Genomic DNA, 21,734 nt, shown 5'->3' on the forward strand with positions numbered 1-21,734 from the left:
GCTTTTATCTTTCATAGTGTACAGCTCATTTCCAGGGAACTTGGCTACTTGTGCCTGTCCAGATCTGGCCAAGAGGGCACAGTACAGTGCACTTATGCATTTCAAGAAAGGGGTTAACTTGTAACATACCAGTCAGTTCTGCACACTCCATTGATTTCTATACAGCAGTTATCTGTTCACCACCCTCCATCTCCATCTCAATACTTGACAATCAAAAATTGTATAAAGTCACCAGCCTCCTTGATTGGCTGATTTCAGAGCAGTTCTTCTAATTATGGCTCTCACTGTCCAGAGCCAGGTACTTTTTAAAATACACTATTATGTATGTTTAAATATATTGACAATGGAGTGTAGACTCAGAACAAACCACTGATAGCTGAACGTGTTACAGCAGAACTTGTGCTGAGCTTTATATTTTTACTAATACTACTGATCTGCTACTCACTAGAACTATCACTCAATGAGGAGTGCCCACCATGCCAGAAATCAGGAAGTAAGGAGATTGTAGAGTTGTGAGCTGCCCAAGAGACAACTTGAGAATACTCCTTCAAGGATCTGGCATGTCCGATTTCAGATTGCCAATCCTTTTGTTATCTCTGAGAGCCAGAGAAGCATGGCAGCAACTTTCTCCTAGAGAACATGTAAGTGCTCAGCACTGTGAGCACTCCTATGTATAGGAGGGATGATGTCTGGTGTTTGAGGAACTTAATGCTCATGCAATACCTGGATAAATACAGCATGCAATGATTAGAAATTTCAATGTATGCAAGTAAATTACTTTGAAATGTCATTACATAAATAACTGGATGGTGATTACAAAGTGTTAGGCTTAGTCATTCATATTAAAGTAATTAGAAACTACCAATTTAGGTGAGATCCACTGACATTCATATGTGTACAGGATTGGTCTGACAGGCCCCAATGGCAGAAGTCAGATGGAAGATGACAGTGAAGAGTGCTATGAATTAAGAAGTGGTAGAGTATGCACCCTGTCATTCCACTCAAACTCAACACATCAAAACCCTGTCATGGGCAGCCCAATATCTAGACCTAAACCCCATTGAAAACCTCTGGAATGTAATCAAGAGGATGATGGATAGTCACAGACTATCAAACAAAGAAGAACTGCTTTCCTTTTTCCGCCAGAATCAGTGTGAAAGACTGGTGGAAAGCATGCCAAGACGCATGTAAGCTGTGATTACAAATCATAATTATTCCACAAAATATTGATTTCTGAACTCTTCCTGAGTTAAAACATTAGTATTGTTGTTTCTAAATGATTATGAACTTGTTTTCTTTGCATTATTTGAGGTCTGAAAGCACTTGTTTGTTTGTTTTTTAATTTTGACCATTTCTCCTTTTTAGAAAAAAAATACAAAATTTATTGCTTGGAAATTCGGAGACATGTTGTAAGAAGTTTATAAAATAAATGAATAATTTACATTTTACTCAAAAATATACCTATAAAGAGAAAAATCAGACAAACTGAACATTTTGCAGTGGTCTCTTAATTTTTGCCAGATCTGTATATAGATGGTTTATAGATGGTATATACCAACAAGTATAATACACATCTGTTTCTGTTAGCAACATAGACATTGAATGAAAAGGAAGCTCTCATGTTTGATCTCTTCTCAATTCAATGTCCTCCTCACTGCAAACATGCAATGAGGAGGAATGGAAGGCTCAAATGCCATGTTTTTGTGACAGTGAAAGCCACAGTGATCAGGTCCCTGGCAATCAGACATTTATTCCCTATCCTGGTGAACTTTTGGGACAACCCCTTTAGTGACAATTTATATTTCTATGATGACAAAATTCTTCATTTCGACCAATGTAAAGGTTACTTCATTCTGAGCAGTTTATGTGATGAGGAATTGTCACAATATATTCTAGTATCTTATAGGGTTAAATGCTGATGTAAGTTGTTGCTCATATCACAATAATTGCTGATAGAGCGAGAAGCGTAAGTAAAATGGATGCAGGGGTTAAAGTCACACTAGGGTCCTGGAGCCTAGGGGGGCCCATAACGTTCCTTAGGCCCATATACAAAGACTAATACTAATAACACCCTATCGCAAAATTGTACCCCGTATTTTCTGGTGTATAAGACGACTGGGCGTATAAGACGACCCCCAACTTTTCCATATAAAATATGAAATTTGGGATATGCCCGCTGTATAAGACGGGGGTCATCTTATACGCCCAGTCATCTTATACGGCATGTGGTCCCCAGGGTCTGAAGGAGAGGAGACTCTCCTTCAGGCCCTGGGATCCATATTCATGTTGAAAATAAAAAATAAAAATAAAAATTATGGATATACTCACCCCTCCGAGAAGCCTGACTGTCACTGCTGCAAGCGTCTGCCTCCGTTCCTAAGAATTGCAGGGCATGAAGGACCCTCGATGACGTCGCAGTCCTGTGATTGGTCCGTGACCTCTCATGTGACCGGTCACCTGACCGTGACATCATCGAAGGTCCTTCACGCTCTGCAATTCTTAGGAACGGAGGCAGACGCTTGCAGCGGTGACAGCCAGGCTTCTCGGAGGGGTGAGTATATCCATATTTTTTATTTTTATTCTTTATTTTTTACATGAATATGGATCCCAGGGCCTGAAGGAGAGTTTCCTCTCCTTCAGACCCTGGGAACATCCAGGATCGCTCCCTGCACATGCCGTACCTGGCGTATAAGACGACCCCCATCTTTTGGGACAATTTTTAGGGGTTAAAAAGTCGTCTTATACGCCGGAAAATATGGTACATGTGTAAGCCAGTGCTGGAGTCCGCAAGTGTAGAGAGAGCTCAGGAGCCAAGCTCCCTACACACGTGGTTGCATAACAGGCAGCTGTCCCCAACAGCAGAGTGCAGAGTTGAGCTCTGATCACTGTGATCAATGTTAACCATTTAATGCTGGGGTCAATCTCTGATATTGACATGTAAATGGTGCAATTGCAGTGGTATCACATGATTGCTATGGCAAGCAATTGTTGAATAAAAAACTAGAAGAAAAACATTTTAAAAAATAGAAATAAATGTAAAAATATCTATAAAAATTCAATTCACCCTCCAACAAGAATAGAAAATGTAAAAAATAGATATATTTGGTATTTCCAAATCCATAAAAGTCTCTTCCATCAAAATACAAAACTAATTACCAATAAGACAGATGTTATAAAGAGAAAAAAAATCAAAAAGCCAATTGAATCACCACACCTCCTTAAAAAATACACTAAAAAGATAAGAAAACACTGTATGAACCTCAAAAATGGTATCAATAAAATTGTCAGCTCGCCATGTAAAAGCAAGCAGCTCCGTTGACGTAAAAATACAAACATTAAGGGTCTCAGAAAATGGCAGTATAAACAATTTTCTTTAACAAACATCTGATTTTTTTTCTCACAGTTAAAAAAAATCTAAGCAACTTTGGTGTCGCCATTATCATACTAATCATGATGACAGGTCATTATTACTGTGCAATGATCGTGAAAACAAAATCCAAAAAATAATGAAGGATTTTTTAACAATTCATAAAAAAAATATTTTTTTTTTCTCCTTTTTCAATACATTGTATGGTGAAATAAATGGTGTCGTTCAAAACTACAGTTTATCTCACACAAAAAAATTCTTCATGTGAACTATGCAAGAAGAAAATAAAAAATAAAAAGATTCTTAGAAGAAGGGATGGAAAAAAAATGAAAGAGCAAAAATTAAGAATCACTTTGTCAGTAAAGTGTTAAAATCCTGTGATAGTTGGTTTTAAATAAAAACCCATAAGCTTGGAGTTACACTACTGGGTATGCCTATAGAATGATATACATAAAATGATAACATATTAATCTGAACATGCAGGTGAAGGGTAATGGGATTTGTGCGAGAGAAGTGAGACTTTCCTTCTGTTCCCACAGTGCCAGGCGTGAGGAGATAGCCATGCTGTTACAGTGTCTGGAGGTGGCTTGCTGCTTCAGGTGTGAGGAGTCAAGGCAAGTGAAACATTAGGCTTCAATCAACACTGGACAAACAGGATGAAGTGATACGGAGGGAAAGAAGAGAAGAGAAATGGTTAATTAGTAACATGAATAATGGAAATTCAATTTGATATACCTTAGTATAAAATAAAATCATTTACTTTGCAGCCAATGAACAAATATATAAAAAATGGAAAATATCTGATCTAAATAACAAACGAGGACCCCAATTGCATTATTAAGATTGGTTCATTCAGGCCGGCGTCACACTAGCGAGTTTTACGAGAGGTGCAGAAAATACGGATTGCATACGGTACAATGATTCTCTATGGCCCAGCTCCTATCTGCCGTATTTTACTGATCCGTATTATACGGTCTTGTACGGCTGTAGAAAATCGCAGCATGCTGCGTTTGTCACCGTATTGCGCAAAAAAATCGCCAATGAAAGTCTATGGGGGCGAGAAAAATACAGATTACACATGGACCAGCAGTGTGACTTGCGAGAAATACGCAGCAGTGTTCTATAGAAAAGCCGGTAATTCAATTGTCGGCTTTTTCTTTCTCCTTCACAAACCCGACAGGATATGAGACATGGTTTACATACAGTAAACCATCTCATATCCCTTTTTTTTGCATATTCCACACTACTAATATTAGTAGTGTGTATGTGCAAAATTTGGGCGCTGTAGCTAGTAAAATAAAGGGTTAAATCGCGGAAAAAATTGGCGTGGGCTCCCGCGCAATTTTCTCCACCAGAGTGGTAAAGCCAGTGACTGAGGGCAGATATTAATAGCCTAGAGAGGGTCCATGGTTATTGGCCCCCCTGGCTACAAACATCTGCCCCCAGCCACCCCAGAAAAGGCACATCTGGAAGATGCGCCTATTCTGGCACTTGGCCACTGTCTTCCCACTCCCTGTAGCGGTGGGATATGGGGTAATGAAGGGTTAATGTCACCTTGCTATTGTAAGGTGACATTAAGCCAGATTAATAATGGAGAGGCGTCAATTATAACACCTATCCCGTATCCATTATTAATCCAATAGTACGAAATGGTTAATAAAACACACACACATTATTTAAAAGTATTTTAATGAAATAAAGACACAGGGTGTTGTAATATTTTATTATACTGGTAATCCACCTAAAGACCCTCGTCCTGTAAAAAAGGTAAAATAAAAAATCAACAATATCCCATACCTTCCGTCGTTCTGTCAGTGCCATGATGTAAATCCATCTGAAGGGGTTAAATCATTTTACAGCCAGGAGCTGTGCTAATGCAGTCGCTCCTGTCTGTAAAATGTTGTGAATGAATGTAATGCAGGGGAATGTCCTGTAGTTACCTTGAGTAGCGGTGATGCGCCCTCTGCTGGATGTCCTCATATGAACTCGAGCCTGGGAAAAATGGGCGAGAAAATCTCGCAGTACGGATGCCATACGGATTACATACGGAGGATGCCATGCACAAAATACGCTGCCACACCCTGCCTACGGTTGACATACGGATCACTATTTTGGGAACATTTCTGCGTATTACAGCCGTAAAAAACAGACCGTATTTTCATACGCTGAGTGTGACGCCGGCCGCAAACTGAAGTTTACATGGTGGATTGTAATATAATTATTTTAGCATAACCAAAGAAAGGTATAAAATGTGTGAGCACCTTCTATTACCCCCATTACCATTATGTCAATCCAGGATAGAGCCAACAATATGACTTGTTAAGTCTCCCCTTCAGTTTGGATGTCCTAGATATCTTTGCAAACAACATTGTGGAAATTATAAAAGTTAATAATTTTTTTCAAAAGCTTACATCATTTTCTACAAGTGATTATCATTAATATTATATAATACACTGAATATAGCTGAGTATACAAAAAGTATTCGGGTTTGGGTTTTCCAGATGGTTTCAGCTACAAGTAAATTAATCAATTGCGGCTTTGTATAAATTGACAAATTTTTCTGTGCAATTGAACTCTAGTTCCCCTCCACTCTGAAGTGGTTTTACCTGTGCCCGGAATTTTGATCATGGATCATTAGTTTTGCACAAAATAAAAAATGTGCTCTATTTTTGTCTTTTTACTTTTTTGCATCTTTTAGCACAAAAAGTCACTTTTTTTTTTTTTTTTTAAATGTCTGAAAATTTTGAACAAAAATCCAGGCTTTCATAAACTGAAATGCAATTGAGCAAAAATGTTGTGACTTTTCACAAAGTTACAATTGATGAATAGGTCAAAAACATCTGGAAAACGAAGCATAAGGCACAAATGAAAACAGGCAAAAACTACCAAAAAAGTGACTCAAAGAGTATTTTTTTTACTGTGAGCAAAATGAATGAGCCATTTTAAAGAATTTGGTGCAACAGAATACCACAAGACAAAAATAGAAAAGACCTTAATTAACTCATTGAGTGTCTGTTTGGGACAATTTCAAATGCCTTTGCATTGTCCAAAAACCTTATATCCGCAGGTACCCCTCTGTCCAGGTTTTTCCTCATCTCTTTATAATGAGTTTGACCTCTTCTGTACTAACCGTGCTATCATTTATAATACCTTTTCTATCACATAATACTGTGTATAATTTTTTACAAGTCCCTCATACAATTTTCCTACAATGGATATTAGGCTAATTGGTCTATAATTATTTGGGAAAAGACCTGGAGCCCTTTTGGAAAATGGGCACCACATTACCTTGGTGCCAGTCACTTGGCACAGTACCAGTCACTAGAGTATCTAAACATCATTTATAAGGGCATAGCAATAAACTCAGTCTAGTTCCTTATAAACTTTTGTATAAAGCCCATCAGGGCCTGAAACATATGTCACATTGATTTTATGTAACTGTGTGTGAACTTATTTCCAATTAACCACAAGAGTATTTTAGATGTCATATCAAAACCACTCTTTTTAGTGTATATAAAGCTAAAGAATAAAAAGTAATTATGCCTTCTTTTGATCCTGACTGAACAACTCCCCATTACCATTATTTAGGGTAGCCACCTGTGCGGACCTGTTTTTTTTTTGTGTGTTTATAGTTTTTAAGTATTTTGTGGGACTTGTCTTGCTCTCCTTGGCTACCTGCTGTTCATTTTCTTCTTTAGCTGTTTTGATTCATTTTTCTCACAAATTCTATTCAGCTCTTTATAGCATTAAATAGGTTTTGAAGTCTTTACAATTGAACCCTTCATTTTATATATTCTAATTAAACCATAGGTGTAAGCCATGTGGAGATAAATGTTTGTCGACCATGCTTGTTACCTATAGGAATACATTTTTAAGACTGACTGTTCAGTATAGATCTACAGTACTTCAGTTCATTCATATCCTGAAGTGCTGCCTTTGCTTTATGCATCCGTGCGTGACTTGATTCAAACCTTACTACTTTTTGGTATTGAGAATGTCGCTGATAGTCATGCAGTTAATGGACCGTGGTGACAAAGCCACTTCATGCCCCATCTTGCTTCAGCTCCTCCCACTTTGTGAGCACTGGGCCAGAATGGTGTCAAAACTCCAAAAGTTGCAATTTTGCTAAACAACCTTGTATTAGAAAAAATGTGCAACTTTTCACAGCTTTTTTTTAACAAATAATCTTACAAAAAAGCTTTGATTCCCTCCCTATATTTTTACCTTTCTCTTCTGAATATGTGTTTTTACAGTACAAGCAAAATTTTAATTATATTGTGATCACTGGCACCAAGGCTTTTGCCAATAGTGACACTTCCAACAAGGTCAGAATTGTTAGAAAGGATCAGATCCTGCAGAACGTCACTTCTTGTCAGTTCTTCCATGAACTTGCCCATAAAGTTATCCTGCAAAATCTCAGATAATCACTTTACCTGTTCGTGCAGTTCACACCATCCAAAAATTCAGCTGACTCCTCAGTGATGTTGGGGTGGTCTTTAAGTAACACCCTTCCATCATCATTCACTTTTGCTTGGATGTGGACAAAATAAGGAAGGAGTGGTCTTCCTTTTCTTAAAAAAACACTTTCTACTCCCCCTTAGTAATTTAAGCCAGCTACTTGCCTGCTCCTTCTGACCCACTTCTCCACCTTCCATGTCTATTCCATTTGTTTGCTCAGTGAGCAGTATGCTACTATCAAGATTGTCAATTGCCATCAGTGTTTCATTTTGCTACTCCAGATCTCTAATATGAGTTTCCAAATGAGCAGCATGCTCACATGTGCCATAGTGGTATTCACCCTGAAGCTCCTGCTGCACTTGCAGTTGTGCGTACATATGGCAACCTGTGCATTGAAAGAAACCTCAAATCCTGCTATCTATTATCTATACAAATAAAAAAGTAAAGAATAATAAAAGATACTCTTGAACTCCTTTTTTTTCCAACTCCTGTTTTCTAACTCCCTTTGTTCCCAAACCACTTATTGATCAAGCCTCAGAATTAGCAATCCTCATACTGAGTTCTATGCTCTAATTGAACCCATTCACGACCTTGCAATTTTCCATTTTTGTGCTTTTGTTTTTTTCCTCCCCTTCTTCCCAGACACATAACTTTTTTCTTTTTTGTCAATATAGTCATATGAGAGCTTTTTTGGTGGGGACGAGTTGTACTTTTGAATGACACCATCGATTTAACCATACAGTGGAAAACAGGGAAAAAAATTCAGAGTGCGGTGAAATTGCAAAAAAAAGTGCAATTTCACAATTTTTGGGGGTTTTTTTATTTACTATGTTCACTGTATGGTAAAACTGACCTGGCAATATGATTTTTCAGGTGAGTAAAAGTACGAAGATACAAAACATGTATAGGTTTTTTTATTTACGTGGTGAATAACTGTTCCAAAATTTGTAAGTGAATAAAACTTTCACTTTTGTCACCATTTTCCGAGGCTCTTAGTGTCTACATTTTTTGGGATATGGGGCTAGGCGAGGGCTTATTATTTGTGCCTCGAGCTGATGTTTTTATTGCTACCATTTTGGGTAGATACAGTGTTTTGATCACCTGTTATTGCATTTTATTGCATTGTTGCGGCAATAAAAACCTCCCGTAATTCTGGATGTTTATTTTTTTCTTATTACGCCGTTTACCGATCGGATTAATTGTTTTTATATTTTACACCCCTGGACGAAGAGCATTTCTTGTCGAAATACACATCAGGTAAGGTGGGCTTATTGAATCCTTTACTTTTTGCTCAGTCATATGTAGAGATGTGTGCATATTGAATAGGGAGTGCCTGATACATATTTGGCATTGTATATTTGATTATTTTTGGCCATAACTTTAAATTGTACACTGACATCCTAGTGTTCGGACTCTAATAGTTACCCAATATTGGGATACATACATGCTTATTTGCAGATATGGCCTTATAATCAATTTGCATACGTATGTAGACTCATAATATTTGATCCTTATAGCTGGTGTACAATTGAGCTACATGCATCGAACTATGTGCATTCTCTTTAGACACACATGAATACATCTGAGTATCAATTGAATTCATCATTTCACAAATAATTTTATAATAATGTACACTTTAGTATCCAGGTATATTCGCCGCATGTTTTTTTCTGTGGTCGCTCACTTTTTTAAATTTACTGTGGTACAGTGACCCATGTTACAACCAGGGAGCCCTGTGTTCTGGGACCTGTAGTCCCACACGTAATTGTATAGTTTATAGAGGGAGGCTTGCGGGGCTAGTTTGAGAGCTGGGCGGGTCGAACTAGCCACACACACCTCCCACCTATGGGAGTGGTTACAACTATGTAATGTAACCAGGGTGTTGTTTCACATGGTTCAGAGTGTGAGTTCCTGTATAGGCTGTGTGTTGGAATGACCTGGAGTGGACTGGATTCCTGGAAGCACCTGCTGAGGTTATGGACTTAATGGTCAGTGTGTTGGAATGTCCTGGGATGGACTGGATTCCTGGAAGTACACGGTGAGACCATGGACTGAAGGCTTGTGTGTTGGAAGTGCCTGGGACTGGACTTCCTGAATAGAGCACGGAGAGGCTGTAACTGCAGAGCCTGGGACGGCTGCTATGTTGGGAAAGCTACAGTTCCTACTGCGCGTCTGGACTATCTGAGGTGCCCTGGTCACAAGGACGGTGATCCCAGTGAGGCAGCTTTCTCCTGGGAACCAGCACTGACAGGAGTGGAGCCGGAGCTCCTGTAAGGTAACTCCAGTTAACGGGGGGTTACAGGCAGAGAAGCAACTGCCATTGGAACAGACTGCCGGTGGTTAATGTGTTCCGTTGACATGTATAATGAACTGTTTGTGACACAGTTTGAGTCTTAATAAACCAGAAAGACTGTTTATGTGGAGAAATCATGCCTGAGTGCTTTAATTCCCATTGCCAAGCGAGTTTCCCCAACCCACTCAGGTAGCGCTATCTCACAGTACTTATAGATATTTTTTATACTTTGTATGTGTAAAAAAATAAAACATTGTTTTTATACATAGCCCTTGCTGAAAGTGCTACCCTTTTGGTGTACATATATTGCTATGCTTCATGGCTTTCCTTTATTGGATAAATGTTTAGGTGTATATGTTTTTATATTTTGATAGATCGGACATTTCTGAATGCAACAATATCAAATAGGTGTATTTTTTAGATTTTTTTCATTGTTCTATTTTCAAAGAGCAAAAGGGGGGTGATTTTAACTTGTGTTTTTTGTTGTTTTTTTAAACTTTTTATTTTACTTTTTACTGACTTCAGTAGTTTATTTAGGAGACATAAAGCTGCCATCGTCTAATCTGCACTGTTATGTGTAGCAAAAGTCATGATCTCTGACAATGACAATGGAGACCTCCGGCTATAATGACAACCCATCGGTGCCCCGTGATCACGTGACAGAGAGGCCGATGGGCAGGACTTGTGTAGTGCATGTTAAATGCCAAAGATCTGAGATCCACCCGTGGCTGTAAGAGGCACATGATAGCTGACTAAATCAGCCATCAAGATGTGGGCTCAGTGTCGAAGCGAGCATCAAAGACATGGTCATGAAGGACTTAAGCACCTGAGATCAATTAACTCTTCCCTTGCTAATTAGGCACACAAAATCCACTGAAAAAAAGGTTTTAAATTGTGAAGGTATTTATAACAATAATTTATAACACAGACTGCACAAAAGTGAGCAAAAATAAGTCTGCTAAAGAAACCATTCAACCAGACCACAGATTTACACTCAGAAGAAAAAAAAACTTAGTCCTCTAATTTAAGCATCTGAGAACAATTAACTTTTCCCTTCTTATAAATGTTTTCTTTTTAACTCCACTTGTTCCCAAGCCATTTAGTGTACAAACCTCAGAATGAGCAAGCGATATCATCATTCTAAGCAGCACATGGTCCTTGGGATGTGCTGCTAATAATGATAATATTCTATGCCCACACAATTAGTGTACTAATGATCATTTTGTGGACCTAGAATTATCGACAGCCTGTATAAACAAGCCATTGATCAACCACTCATAGGCTTGATATGCAGTTGTTGAATGGTTGCAGTTGTATTTTCTAAATGGGTCCTTAACCAGTCATTATAAGCATTAAGGCCACCTTTTATCTTAGACAATTATCACAAAATACCAGTTGTGACCGTAGATCCATTCTATACCTTATGTTAATGCCTTTTGCTTTGAATCTATTATAAAACAATCAATATGCTTTCAAAAGGCGATTACCACATTTTAGAATCAACCATACAGCCTAATAACTACTCTATAGCACACTACTACATGACACTATGGTGAGACATAGGGCTATCTTTCAGGGCTTGCTGTGACCTTCTTTAATCCTGCCTGACACTAAATCCTGTCCTCCTTACAATGAAGTCTGCCAAATAGTCGCCTCAGCTAATCATTAGCTAACGGCTTCCAGTTGTACTCGTAATGTATTCTCTATATTTAGGAATTGAATTCACCTTAGATATCTCCAGACTCAGAAGCCAAAGCTCTCAGCCAGCAAGACCAGTCTAAGGGAAAATTTCAGCCACACTTGTAAGATAAGCTTCTTACAGAGTTTAATGATACAAGGTACACCTGTCATGCTTTCCATCGCTTTAAAATTTCGCTTAGAAAACTCATACTGGTTATAATTTAATATTACTATATATAATTACCTTAAAAAAGACTGACTTTTCCCTTGTTTTTACTCATAATGCCCCTTTGATTTATCTAATAACACTTCATATTCACACATTGACCACATGTTAATACAAAAGTAAACTTGAAATGTACTTTTAATGCGGATAGATAGCCACTTTGGTCCAACTATTAATATCTTAGCTTGTCATACTTTTATCCTTAATTCATGTACCACTCCTGCCAGTGATTCTCCTACTACGTCTGATGTCAGTTCAACAGAGCAGCTCCTTCTTTTCTGCTTTACTCTGTTAATGGGCGTCACTGCTGATGTCATGCTGATTGACAGCTGGCTCCTCACTCTCTAACTGCGGGGAGCAAGCTGTCAACCAGCATGACATCAACAGTGACGCATTGTCAACAGAATAATCTGGAAGAGGAAGAACTTCTCTGTTGACTTGAAGTCATAGGAAGCAGGATAATTGCCACCTCAGCTGAGAGAGATCATGGCATTGCAGAGCATGTAAGTAGTTAGCAACTACTTGCCAGTAATTTCTTAGCAACATAGGAAAAAAATACAAAAGTCCTGGATAACCCCATTAAGGAAATATTTCAAAAGGTCCCCATGCCCCGGATTAATTGAAGACCACATAAATGCACCCACTTTTATGCTTGGCAGTGAAATTCAAATTCCACTGTTTAATTTCCTCACATCTTGAGCTGCACTGCAACTGGAAATGTACACTATGCACCAATTTCGAGCAGTCCAAAGCTTGTTGGCGGGTAATTGTCGATCAGTAATAAATTATCCAAATACGTCTAATTATGTAGCTTGATTAAAATTAATTTCTAAAAGCCAAGATAATACCATACAGTTATTGCTTTTATTCCCTTTCTGCAATAAAACTCATAATGAACAAATTGGCTAATCAGCTCTACCTGCCCTACACACTACCAGTATCATGCCCTTAAGAATTTCAAAACATCCAATGTATATTATAGAAATTATTTTGGGAAACAATGCACCCTACCAGTATCCTTCCCATAAGAATTGCAAAACATCCAAAATAAATTACAGAAATTATTATGGGAAAAAATATTACTCTTTATATCAACAAATTTCCCCAAAAGGGAACCTCTACCGCACATCCAAATATTACACATCGATTGAAGGAAAACCACATACCATTTTCAAACAAGCCTGTTTCTGTCAAGGTGGTTCAAAAGATTTCTCAAGATGGTATATTTTTTTTTTAGATAAATTTAAATCTTTATTTTTTTTTTGTTCATTCGGATATAAAATTCTTCATTTTTGAGAGGTTTAAAGTGTAACTGTGATTTCAGAAGTACTAGCAGCGAAATGTCTGTGACTACCTTCTAGCTCCTTCTCCTTTACTCATTTCCCTTTTCAAGAACTTTCAGCAGCAACTTTCATGTCCTAGCTCAGTGATATGAAAATCTCTACATATGGTGTACGGATTTTACCTGTGAATTGTGAGTGAAAGATCAGTCCAGAGGGAGAAAGAAGCAGATTTATCTGAGATGATATATTGCAATGTTTATTATCTTCACTTCACTATTGATTTATGAAAAAAATATTTAAATTATAGTTATTATTTAAAGGTGAAATAGATAACATAACTGTTATGTCTTTCATTCCATTCCTATAGTATTCATAACCTAGAAGGGATAAAAAGAACATTTTAACAACATAGCCTACTTAGACATATACAAATCATTCATTGGCTAAAAAAAATTATTTTAAGCATACTAATGCCTATGATGTGAAGGTATGGCTATCTTTGATATCCTACATATAGCATGACTTATTGTTAGGGCTAGCGGAATGAGTAAATAGATGAAGTTATTGGTGCGTTCGCAGCCCGGGTCCACTGTGCAGGAGGAACCTGCTGCTAGTAAATGGCACTATATGGCGGTATAAGCGAATTCTGCTACTTCACAGAGTCGCCGACAAAAGAAAGCACTGTGCCCTGTTAGACTCACAGGAGTACAAAGCTAACTGCGGAGCTGATAGCAGTCAGTGGTCTTGCACACACACAAACTCCTCACTGGAGGTGCCGGTATACTAGGGGCTTATTTCAGCCGGGACCCTGAATACATATACACAAAACTCTTCACCGGAGGTGCCTGTATTCTAGGGGCTTATTTCAGCCGGCACCCTAAATACATACACACAAGACCAAACTGGCGCAAAGCACATAACATAGATTGATACTAGCGCATGGCCGTGCGGTCATGTGAACCTTTTATAGCTGCAGCAACTTCAGGACCTTCCCAGAGGGACCAATGGGAGGCTGCCACAGAACTTCAGCAACTTCAGGACCTTCCTAAAGGACCAATGAGAGTTGCTGCAGTACCTGAGCATGTGACCCTTGATCTCCAATGAGAGATCTTACCCTGGGCATGCTCAGAAGGGGAAAAGTAAGACTTAGTCCCAAAGACGTCTGCTCACCGCTGACCAGTACTGGCTACAATGGCAGAAGCTGGAAAGGCAGTAGTAACCCTTTACACAGTATCAGACTGAGCAAGACACTGGGACCGACGCCTGCGCCGAGCAGGCTCCACTGCGGCAGGAGAAGAATGGGAGACCGCAGAGGAGATGGCTTGAGATTCCCCCCGTGCAGAGGTGGGAACTCGACCCCTAACACCCATGACCCTAAGGTGACTAATGTAGTAATATAGCTAGCAAGGCCGAAAGAAGACATTGGTCCATCCAGTTCAGCCTATATTCTATCAGAATAAATCTCCAGATCTACATCCTTCTAAAGAACCTAATAATGGTAAGATACAATATTGTTACACTCCAGGACTAGCTGTTGTTGAGGACTTTTTCTACACCTCACTTTCTTTTCATTTGTTGTTTTACCATTGTTTTAATTAACCTCTCATAATTGTTATTTTGACTTTGCCCTTTTTTGAGAAAATCAGCCTCATAATAGTGGTATTCAGTAAGCAAATATAGTATACAACAACATACTTCATGTTTGCTCCTTATATTTTTATGTTTTTTTATCAGCTTTGTATTATTGTTTTTTTTTCTATAGATATCTGTCCTATTATCATGACTTAATATTCTACCTTGTTTGCTGCTTACTAGGGGCCCGATTCATCCAGGTATTTTTACCAATTTTCTATCGTAAAATGCTTTCAAATGTCACATCTTTTTTTTTGCAACTCTAAGGTCACATTCAAAATCTAGAGTGGAACAATAAGAGGAAGAGCATAACAGAAACACGTGCACCACTTCTGTTTTGTGGTTTTGCTTACAAATACTGATGGAAAATACTGACCAAATACTCAACTTGTGAATGTGGTCTAAGTTGCACAAAACGTTTGCAAATTTTGGCATTTTTATGTCAGTTACGGCAAGATTGGACAAAGTGGGTGGATCTGGGACAGGAGTGGCACAACCCAGCTATCTATTTCAGCAAAAGTTATGCTAATTTGCTTTCATGAATTACTACAGAAAAGTGCGCCAGTTCCTGACTTGAATAAAACTTCTGTTGGAGGAGTACATCAGTTGTAAACTGCACCTTATTCACTAAGTAGCGTCTACCTCTTAACACTTTCACGCCATAACCTGTTTTCACCTCCCTAACCAGGCCAATTTTTTCAACTCTGACCAGTGTCACTTTATGTGATAATAACTCTGGAATGCTTCAACGTGTCTCAGTGATTCTGAGAATGTTTTTTGTGACATATTGTACTTTATGTTAGTGGTAAACTTAGGTCAATATTTTTTTAAGTTTAATTGTGAAACTATCAGAATTTTGGTGAAAATTTTGAAAATGTTGCAATTTTCAAACTTCAATTTTACGCCCTTAAACCAGATAGCTATATCACACAAAATAGTTAATAAATAACATTTACCACACGTCTACTTACATCAGCATCATTTTTTATATATTTTTTTTTGTTAGGACATTAGAATTATTAAAAGTTTATTAGCAGTTTCTCATTTTTCCAACAAAATTCACAAAGCCCATTGTTTTAGGTACCATATCACATTTGAAGTGACTTTGAGTGGTCTATGTGTCAGAAAATACTCAAAATTGTCACTGTTTTAAAAGCTGCATTCCTCAAAGTGCTCAAAACCACATTCAAGAAGTTTATTAACCCTCCATGTGCTTCAAATGAATAAAAGCAATATGTAAGGAAAAATGGAAATGTGACTTTTTCAGACAAAAAAGTTACTTTGGCCTAAAATTTAGCATTTTCACATGAGTGGCTGTACAGCAAAGCCACACAGCCATTGTTTTTACTCAGGAGGGTTGGAGCGCTATTTGTCTCTTGGAGAACAAATTTCACAGCATAGTTTGCAAACTTCATATGCAGAGCACCTAAGTGCTAGAAGAGCAGAATTCCCCATAAGTGACCCCATTTTGGAAATTACACTCTTCTGGGAATTAATCTACAGGTGTAGTGATGATTTTGTCTCCATATGTGTTTTCCAGAAACAGGCAGCAATGAATATTTCTGACTGAAAATTGCAAATCTGCCATTGTAGTGTCCAAAATGTCGTAGTGCCGAGTATATTGTGCCCATACATTGTATCCAGCTCTTGATTTATAGACATGCACCCCGCAAATTAAGCGGGCTCTCATAGTTACAGAAATGCCAAATGTGGTATAAGCACACTGCAGGGCTCAGGAGGAGAGGGCATTAAGATTTGGGAGCGCAGAATTCTCTAGGTTTTATTTTTTTGGGGGGGAACATAGCCCTTTTCCAGAGCCTTTTGCTACCAGTACCGTAGAAGCCCCCTATATTTCCATTGCCAGATGACAAACCTGAGTAGGTACTTGTATTTTTTGTGGATTGAGTTGAAGCTTTTATTGGGAACATTTTACATAACATTTTGGGTCACATTTATCCTGTGCTCTACGCTGAGCACTTACATTGGGGTTTTCATTTAAATCTCTGAATGACGTGATTCAGATGAAACTCCACCACCAGAGATCTATAAACTATAATGAGGCAGCAGAGTTACTCTTGACTCTGTCTGGCCTTTGTTCAGCGGTCTCCTTCTTTTCAGAGGTGCACAAAACTGTGGCTGACCTCTCTTTTATGCACGCCTAAAAAGACTAACACCACCGAATCATAGGCCAGACAATGTCCAAAGTGACTCTATTTGCCTCATTATAGGGAATCTTCCGTCAGAGGTTCTGTCTGAATCACAGATTTACATGGAAACTCCAATATAAGCTCTCTGTGCTCTCAATTAGTTGTATTTATTTTTCTGCCACGTGCTGTATAAGTGATTAGACCACTTTACTATCCAGGTTGGTGCGACTACAGTGATACCAGATTAAGGCTATGTGCACACATCCGGAATTGCTGTGGAAATTTCTGCGGCAATTCCGCAACTGTGCCATGGGAAAAATGCATGCGAAATTGGCATGCCTTTCCCCGCTAAACACTAGCGTTTTGCAAGCGTAATTAGCTTGCAGAATGCTAGCATTTTCCAAGCGATCTGTAGCATCGCTTGGAAAACTGATTGACGGGTTGGTCACACTTGTCAAACAGTGTTTGACAAGTGTGACCAACTTTTTTACTATTGATGCTGCCTATGCAGCATCAATAGTAAAAAGTTCTAATGTTAAAAATAATTTAAAAAAATAATAAATCGTGATATTCTCACCTTCCGGCATCCCTCGCAGCGTTCCCGCTCCTCGCGATGCTCCCGTTCCCAATAATGCCTAGCTGCAATGACCTCAGATGACGTAGCATCACGCGAGACCCACGTCATCACAGGTCATTGCCGCAAAGCCTCACTGGGAACGGAAGCATGGTGAGGAGCGGGAACACTACGAGGGACGCCGGAAGGTGAGAATATCACAATTTATTATTTTAATTCTTTTTTTTTTTTTAACATTAACAATTACATGGTTCCCAGGGCCTGGAGGAGAGTCTCCTCTCCTCCACCCTGGGTACCAACTGCACATGATCCGCTTACTTCCCGCTTGGTGGGCATAGCCACATGCGGAAAGTAATCGGATCAAAGCATTCCTATGTGTGCGGAATCCCCGCGCTTCCGCACAAGGAATGAACATGCTGCGTTTTTTCCAGAGTGCGATTCAGCCGCGGAAAAAACGGAACATGTGCACAAAACTTGTGGATTGCATTCTAATAATAGGATGCTTAATGTATGCGTTTTTTCGCGGTTTTATTGCGTTTTTATAGCAAAAAACAGCGAAAATAACGCGAAAAACCCTGAACTTGTGCACATAGCCTTATATAGTTTTTTTTATGTTTGGCTGCTTTCACAAAAAAATGCTTTTATACAAAAATAAAATTTTTGAAAGCTATAATTTTTCTATATTTCTGTTGCCTGAGTTGTGTAAGGGCTTGTTTTTTATGGGATAAGTTGACGTTTTTATTTTTAGTGTTTTAAGACACAAAATATTTTTTATTTTTGATACAGGATTTTTTTTGTTTATTGTGTGGTAATATCGATAAGGCAGCTTTATTCTTTGTGTCAGTACAATTACAGCGATTCCACATTTAGATCTTTTTTTATTGTATTGCCTCTTTTGCACAATAAAAACTATTTTATACAAAAAAATAATTATTTTTGCATCACTTTATTGTGAGAAATATAACTTTTCTATTTCTCTGCTTTTGGAGCTGTATGACGTTTTCAGCTATACAAGTTTTTTTTACATTTGTCTTTTTGATCACGTTTTATTCCACTTTTTGTTTAGCGGTATGATGAAAAAGCATATTTTTTTTGCCGTGTTCACTGAAGGGGTTAAGTAGTGTGACCGTTTTATAGTTTGGGTCATTCCGGACTTGGCAAAATCATATATGTGTACTTTTTGTATATTTTTATTTTTACATAAATATATGGTAGTTATTTATTGGTTTATTATTTTTTTCATATTTTTATTTATTTTGTGATTTTTTTTAAATTGTTTTAAAAATGTTTTTACCTTCTTTAATAGTGATGAGCGACTGTACTCGTTGCTCGGGTTTTCCGAGCATGCTCGGGTGATCTCCGAGTATTTATGACTGCTCGGAGATTAAGTTTTCATCGCCTCAGCAGCATGATTTACAGCTATTAGCCAGCTTGATTACATGTGGGGATTACCTAGCAACCAGGCAACCCACACATGTACTCAGCTGTAAATCATTCAGCTGCCGTGATGAAAACTAAATCTCCGAACACTAACAGATACTCAGAGGTCACCCGAGCGTGCTCGGGAAAACCCCAGTAACGAATATACTCGCTCATCACTATTTTTAACTTTTTTTCTTAGTTCCTGTATGGGACTTCAACTTTTTTATTTCACTAATCGCTGATCTCATTCATTGCAATACATATGTATGCAATACATGAGAACTGTCAGTTTTACACTGACAGAACACATGTTAGACTTTGCTGCTGGCTGAGTTTAACATAGCTCCATATCCGTCAAACCTCGAGGATGACCTCCGGCTGCCAAGACAACCTTCAGTTCCCCTGTAATCACATCACAGAGATGCCAAAAGGGTCAGAGCCATGATAGCTATTAATCGCGGCATCTAGAGGATAACACAGGGTTAATATCATCAGGACCTGAGCCAATCAGATCCCAATGATGACACTGGTCAGAGTTATCGCTCTGCACCGGAATCTCAGCTCTTCCAGGACTCTGGGAATCAAGGGCGCTGCAAGACCGTCTACTGTAGGGAAACGTCGGCAATTGTGAAGGGGTTAATGAATTGGGTACATCTTACTCCAGCGGTCTCATTCAGTATGAATGGCACCCAAAACAATGGTCTTAATAAATGGTGTCCCAAACGTAAAATAAAAAATATTGTCCAAATTGTTTTCTTCTTTTTGATGGCAACCGACATATGTCCGACCCCAATCTCTTCTGGTGGCCATCTGTTTTAGCAGCTTACCAAAAAACTCTGATACAATAGATATTAGATAAATAATAATAATCTTTATTTATATAGCGCCAACATATTCCGCAGCGCTTTACAGTTTAACAGTTTCAAACCCAACAGTCATAGGTAACAACATTAACAATACAATAATTAAAGCAAAATAAGAGGACCCTGCTCGTGAGAGCTTACAATTTACAATGAGGTGGGGGAGATACAAAGCACAAGTGTGTATTTAAAATTGGTGTATTTACAGGTCCTTCTCAAAAAATTAGCATATAGTGTTAAATTTCATTATTTACCATAATGTAATGATTACAATTAAACTTTCATATACTATAGATTCATTATCCACCAACTGAAATTTGTCAGGTCTTTTATTGTTTTAATACTGATGATTTTGGCATACAACTCCTGATAACCCAAAAAACCTGTCTCAATAAATTAGCATATCAAGAAAAGGTTCTCTAAATGACCTATTACCCTAATCTTCTGAATCAACTAATTAACTCTAAACACATGCAAAAGATACCTGAGGCTTTTAAAAACTCCCTGCCTGGTTCATTACTCAAAACCCCCATCATGGGTAAGACTAGCGACCTGACAGATGTCAAGAAGGCCATCATTGACACCCTCAAGCAAGAGGGTAAGACCCAGAAAGAAATTTCTCAACAAATAGGCTGTTCCCAGAGTGCTGTATCAAGGCACCTCAATGGTAAGTCTGTTGGAAGGAAACAATGTGGCAGAAAACGCTGTACAACGAGAAGAGGTGACCGGAACCTGAGGAAGCAGTGGACTGAGTCTGGTGTGGAAACATCCAGAGCCACCGTGCACAGGCGTGTGCAGGAAATGGGCTACAGGTGCCGCATTCCCCAGGTAAAGCCACTTTTGAACCATAAACAGCGGCAGAAGCGCCTGACCTGGGCTACAGAGAAGCAGCACTGGACTGTTGCTAAGTGGTCCCAAGTACTTTTTTCTGATGAAAGCAAATTTTGCATGTCATTCGGAAATCAAGGTGCCAGAGTCTGGAGGAAGACTGGGGAGAAGGAAATGCCAAAATGCCTGAAGTCCAGTGTCAAGTACCCACAGTCAGTGATGGTGTGGGGTGCCATGTCAGCTGCTGGTGTTGGTCCACTGTGTTTCATCAAGGGCAGGGTCAATGCAGCTAGCTATCAGGAGATTTTGGAGCACTTCATGCTTCCATTGGCTGAAATGCTTTATGGAGATGAAGATTTCATTTTTCAGCACGACCTGGCACCTGCTCACAGTGCCAAAACCACTGGTAAATGGTTTACTGACCATGTTATTACTGTGCTCAATTGGCCTGCCAACTCTCCTGACCTGAACCCCATAGAGAATCTGTGGGATATTGTGAAGAGAAAGTTGAGAGACGCAAGACCCAACACTCTGGATGAGCTTAAGGCCGCTATTGAAGCATCCTGGGCCTCCATAACATCTCAGCAGTGTCACAGGCTGATTGCCTCCATGCCACGCCGCATTGAAGCAGTCATTTCTGCCAAAGGATTCCCGACCAAGTATTGAGTGCATAACTGAACATTATTATTTGATGGGTTTTTTGTTTGGTATTAAAAAACACTTTTATTTGATTGGTCGGGTGAAATATGCTAATTTATTGAGACAGGTTTTTTGGGTTATCAGGAGTTGTATGCCAAAATCATCAGTATTAAAACAATAAAAGACCTGACAAATTTCAGTTGGTGGATAATGAATCTAGAATATATGAAAGTTTAATTGTAATCATTACATTATGGTAAATAATGACATTTAACACTATATGCTAATTTTTTGAGAAGGACCTGTACAATGATCGTCCAGCCAT

General features: G+C 38.6%; 1 protein-coding gene across 1 annotated transcript in view; it reads right to left on the bottom strand.

Moving 5' to 3' along the window:
• Positions 1 to 21,734, bottom strand: part of MYO18B (myosin XVIIIB) — a 1,084,067-nt gene that overhangs the window by 1,038,709 nt on the left and 23,624 nt on the right. The window contains exon 2 of the mRNA XM_077295498.1: positions 3,892 to 4,010. Coding sequence (XP_077151613.1) covers positions 3,892 to 3,930 — 39 coding nt within the window. The 5' untranslated portion in view covers positions 3,931 to 4,010. The remainder of the gene's footprint in view (positions 1 to 3,891; positions 4,011 to 21,734) is intronic.

Source organism: Ranitomeya variabilis, chromosome 1, assembly GCF_051348905.1.
Source record: "Ranitomeya variabilis isolate aRanVar5 chromosome 1, aRanVar5.hap1, whole genome shotgun sequence".
Taxonomy (NCBI): Eukaryota; Metazoa; Chordata; class Amphibia; order Anura; family Dendrobatidae; genus Ranitomeya; species Ranitomeya variabilis.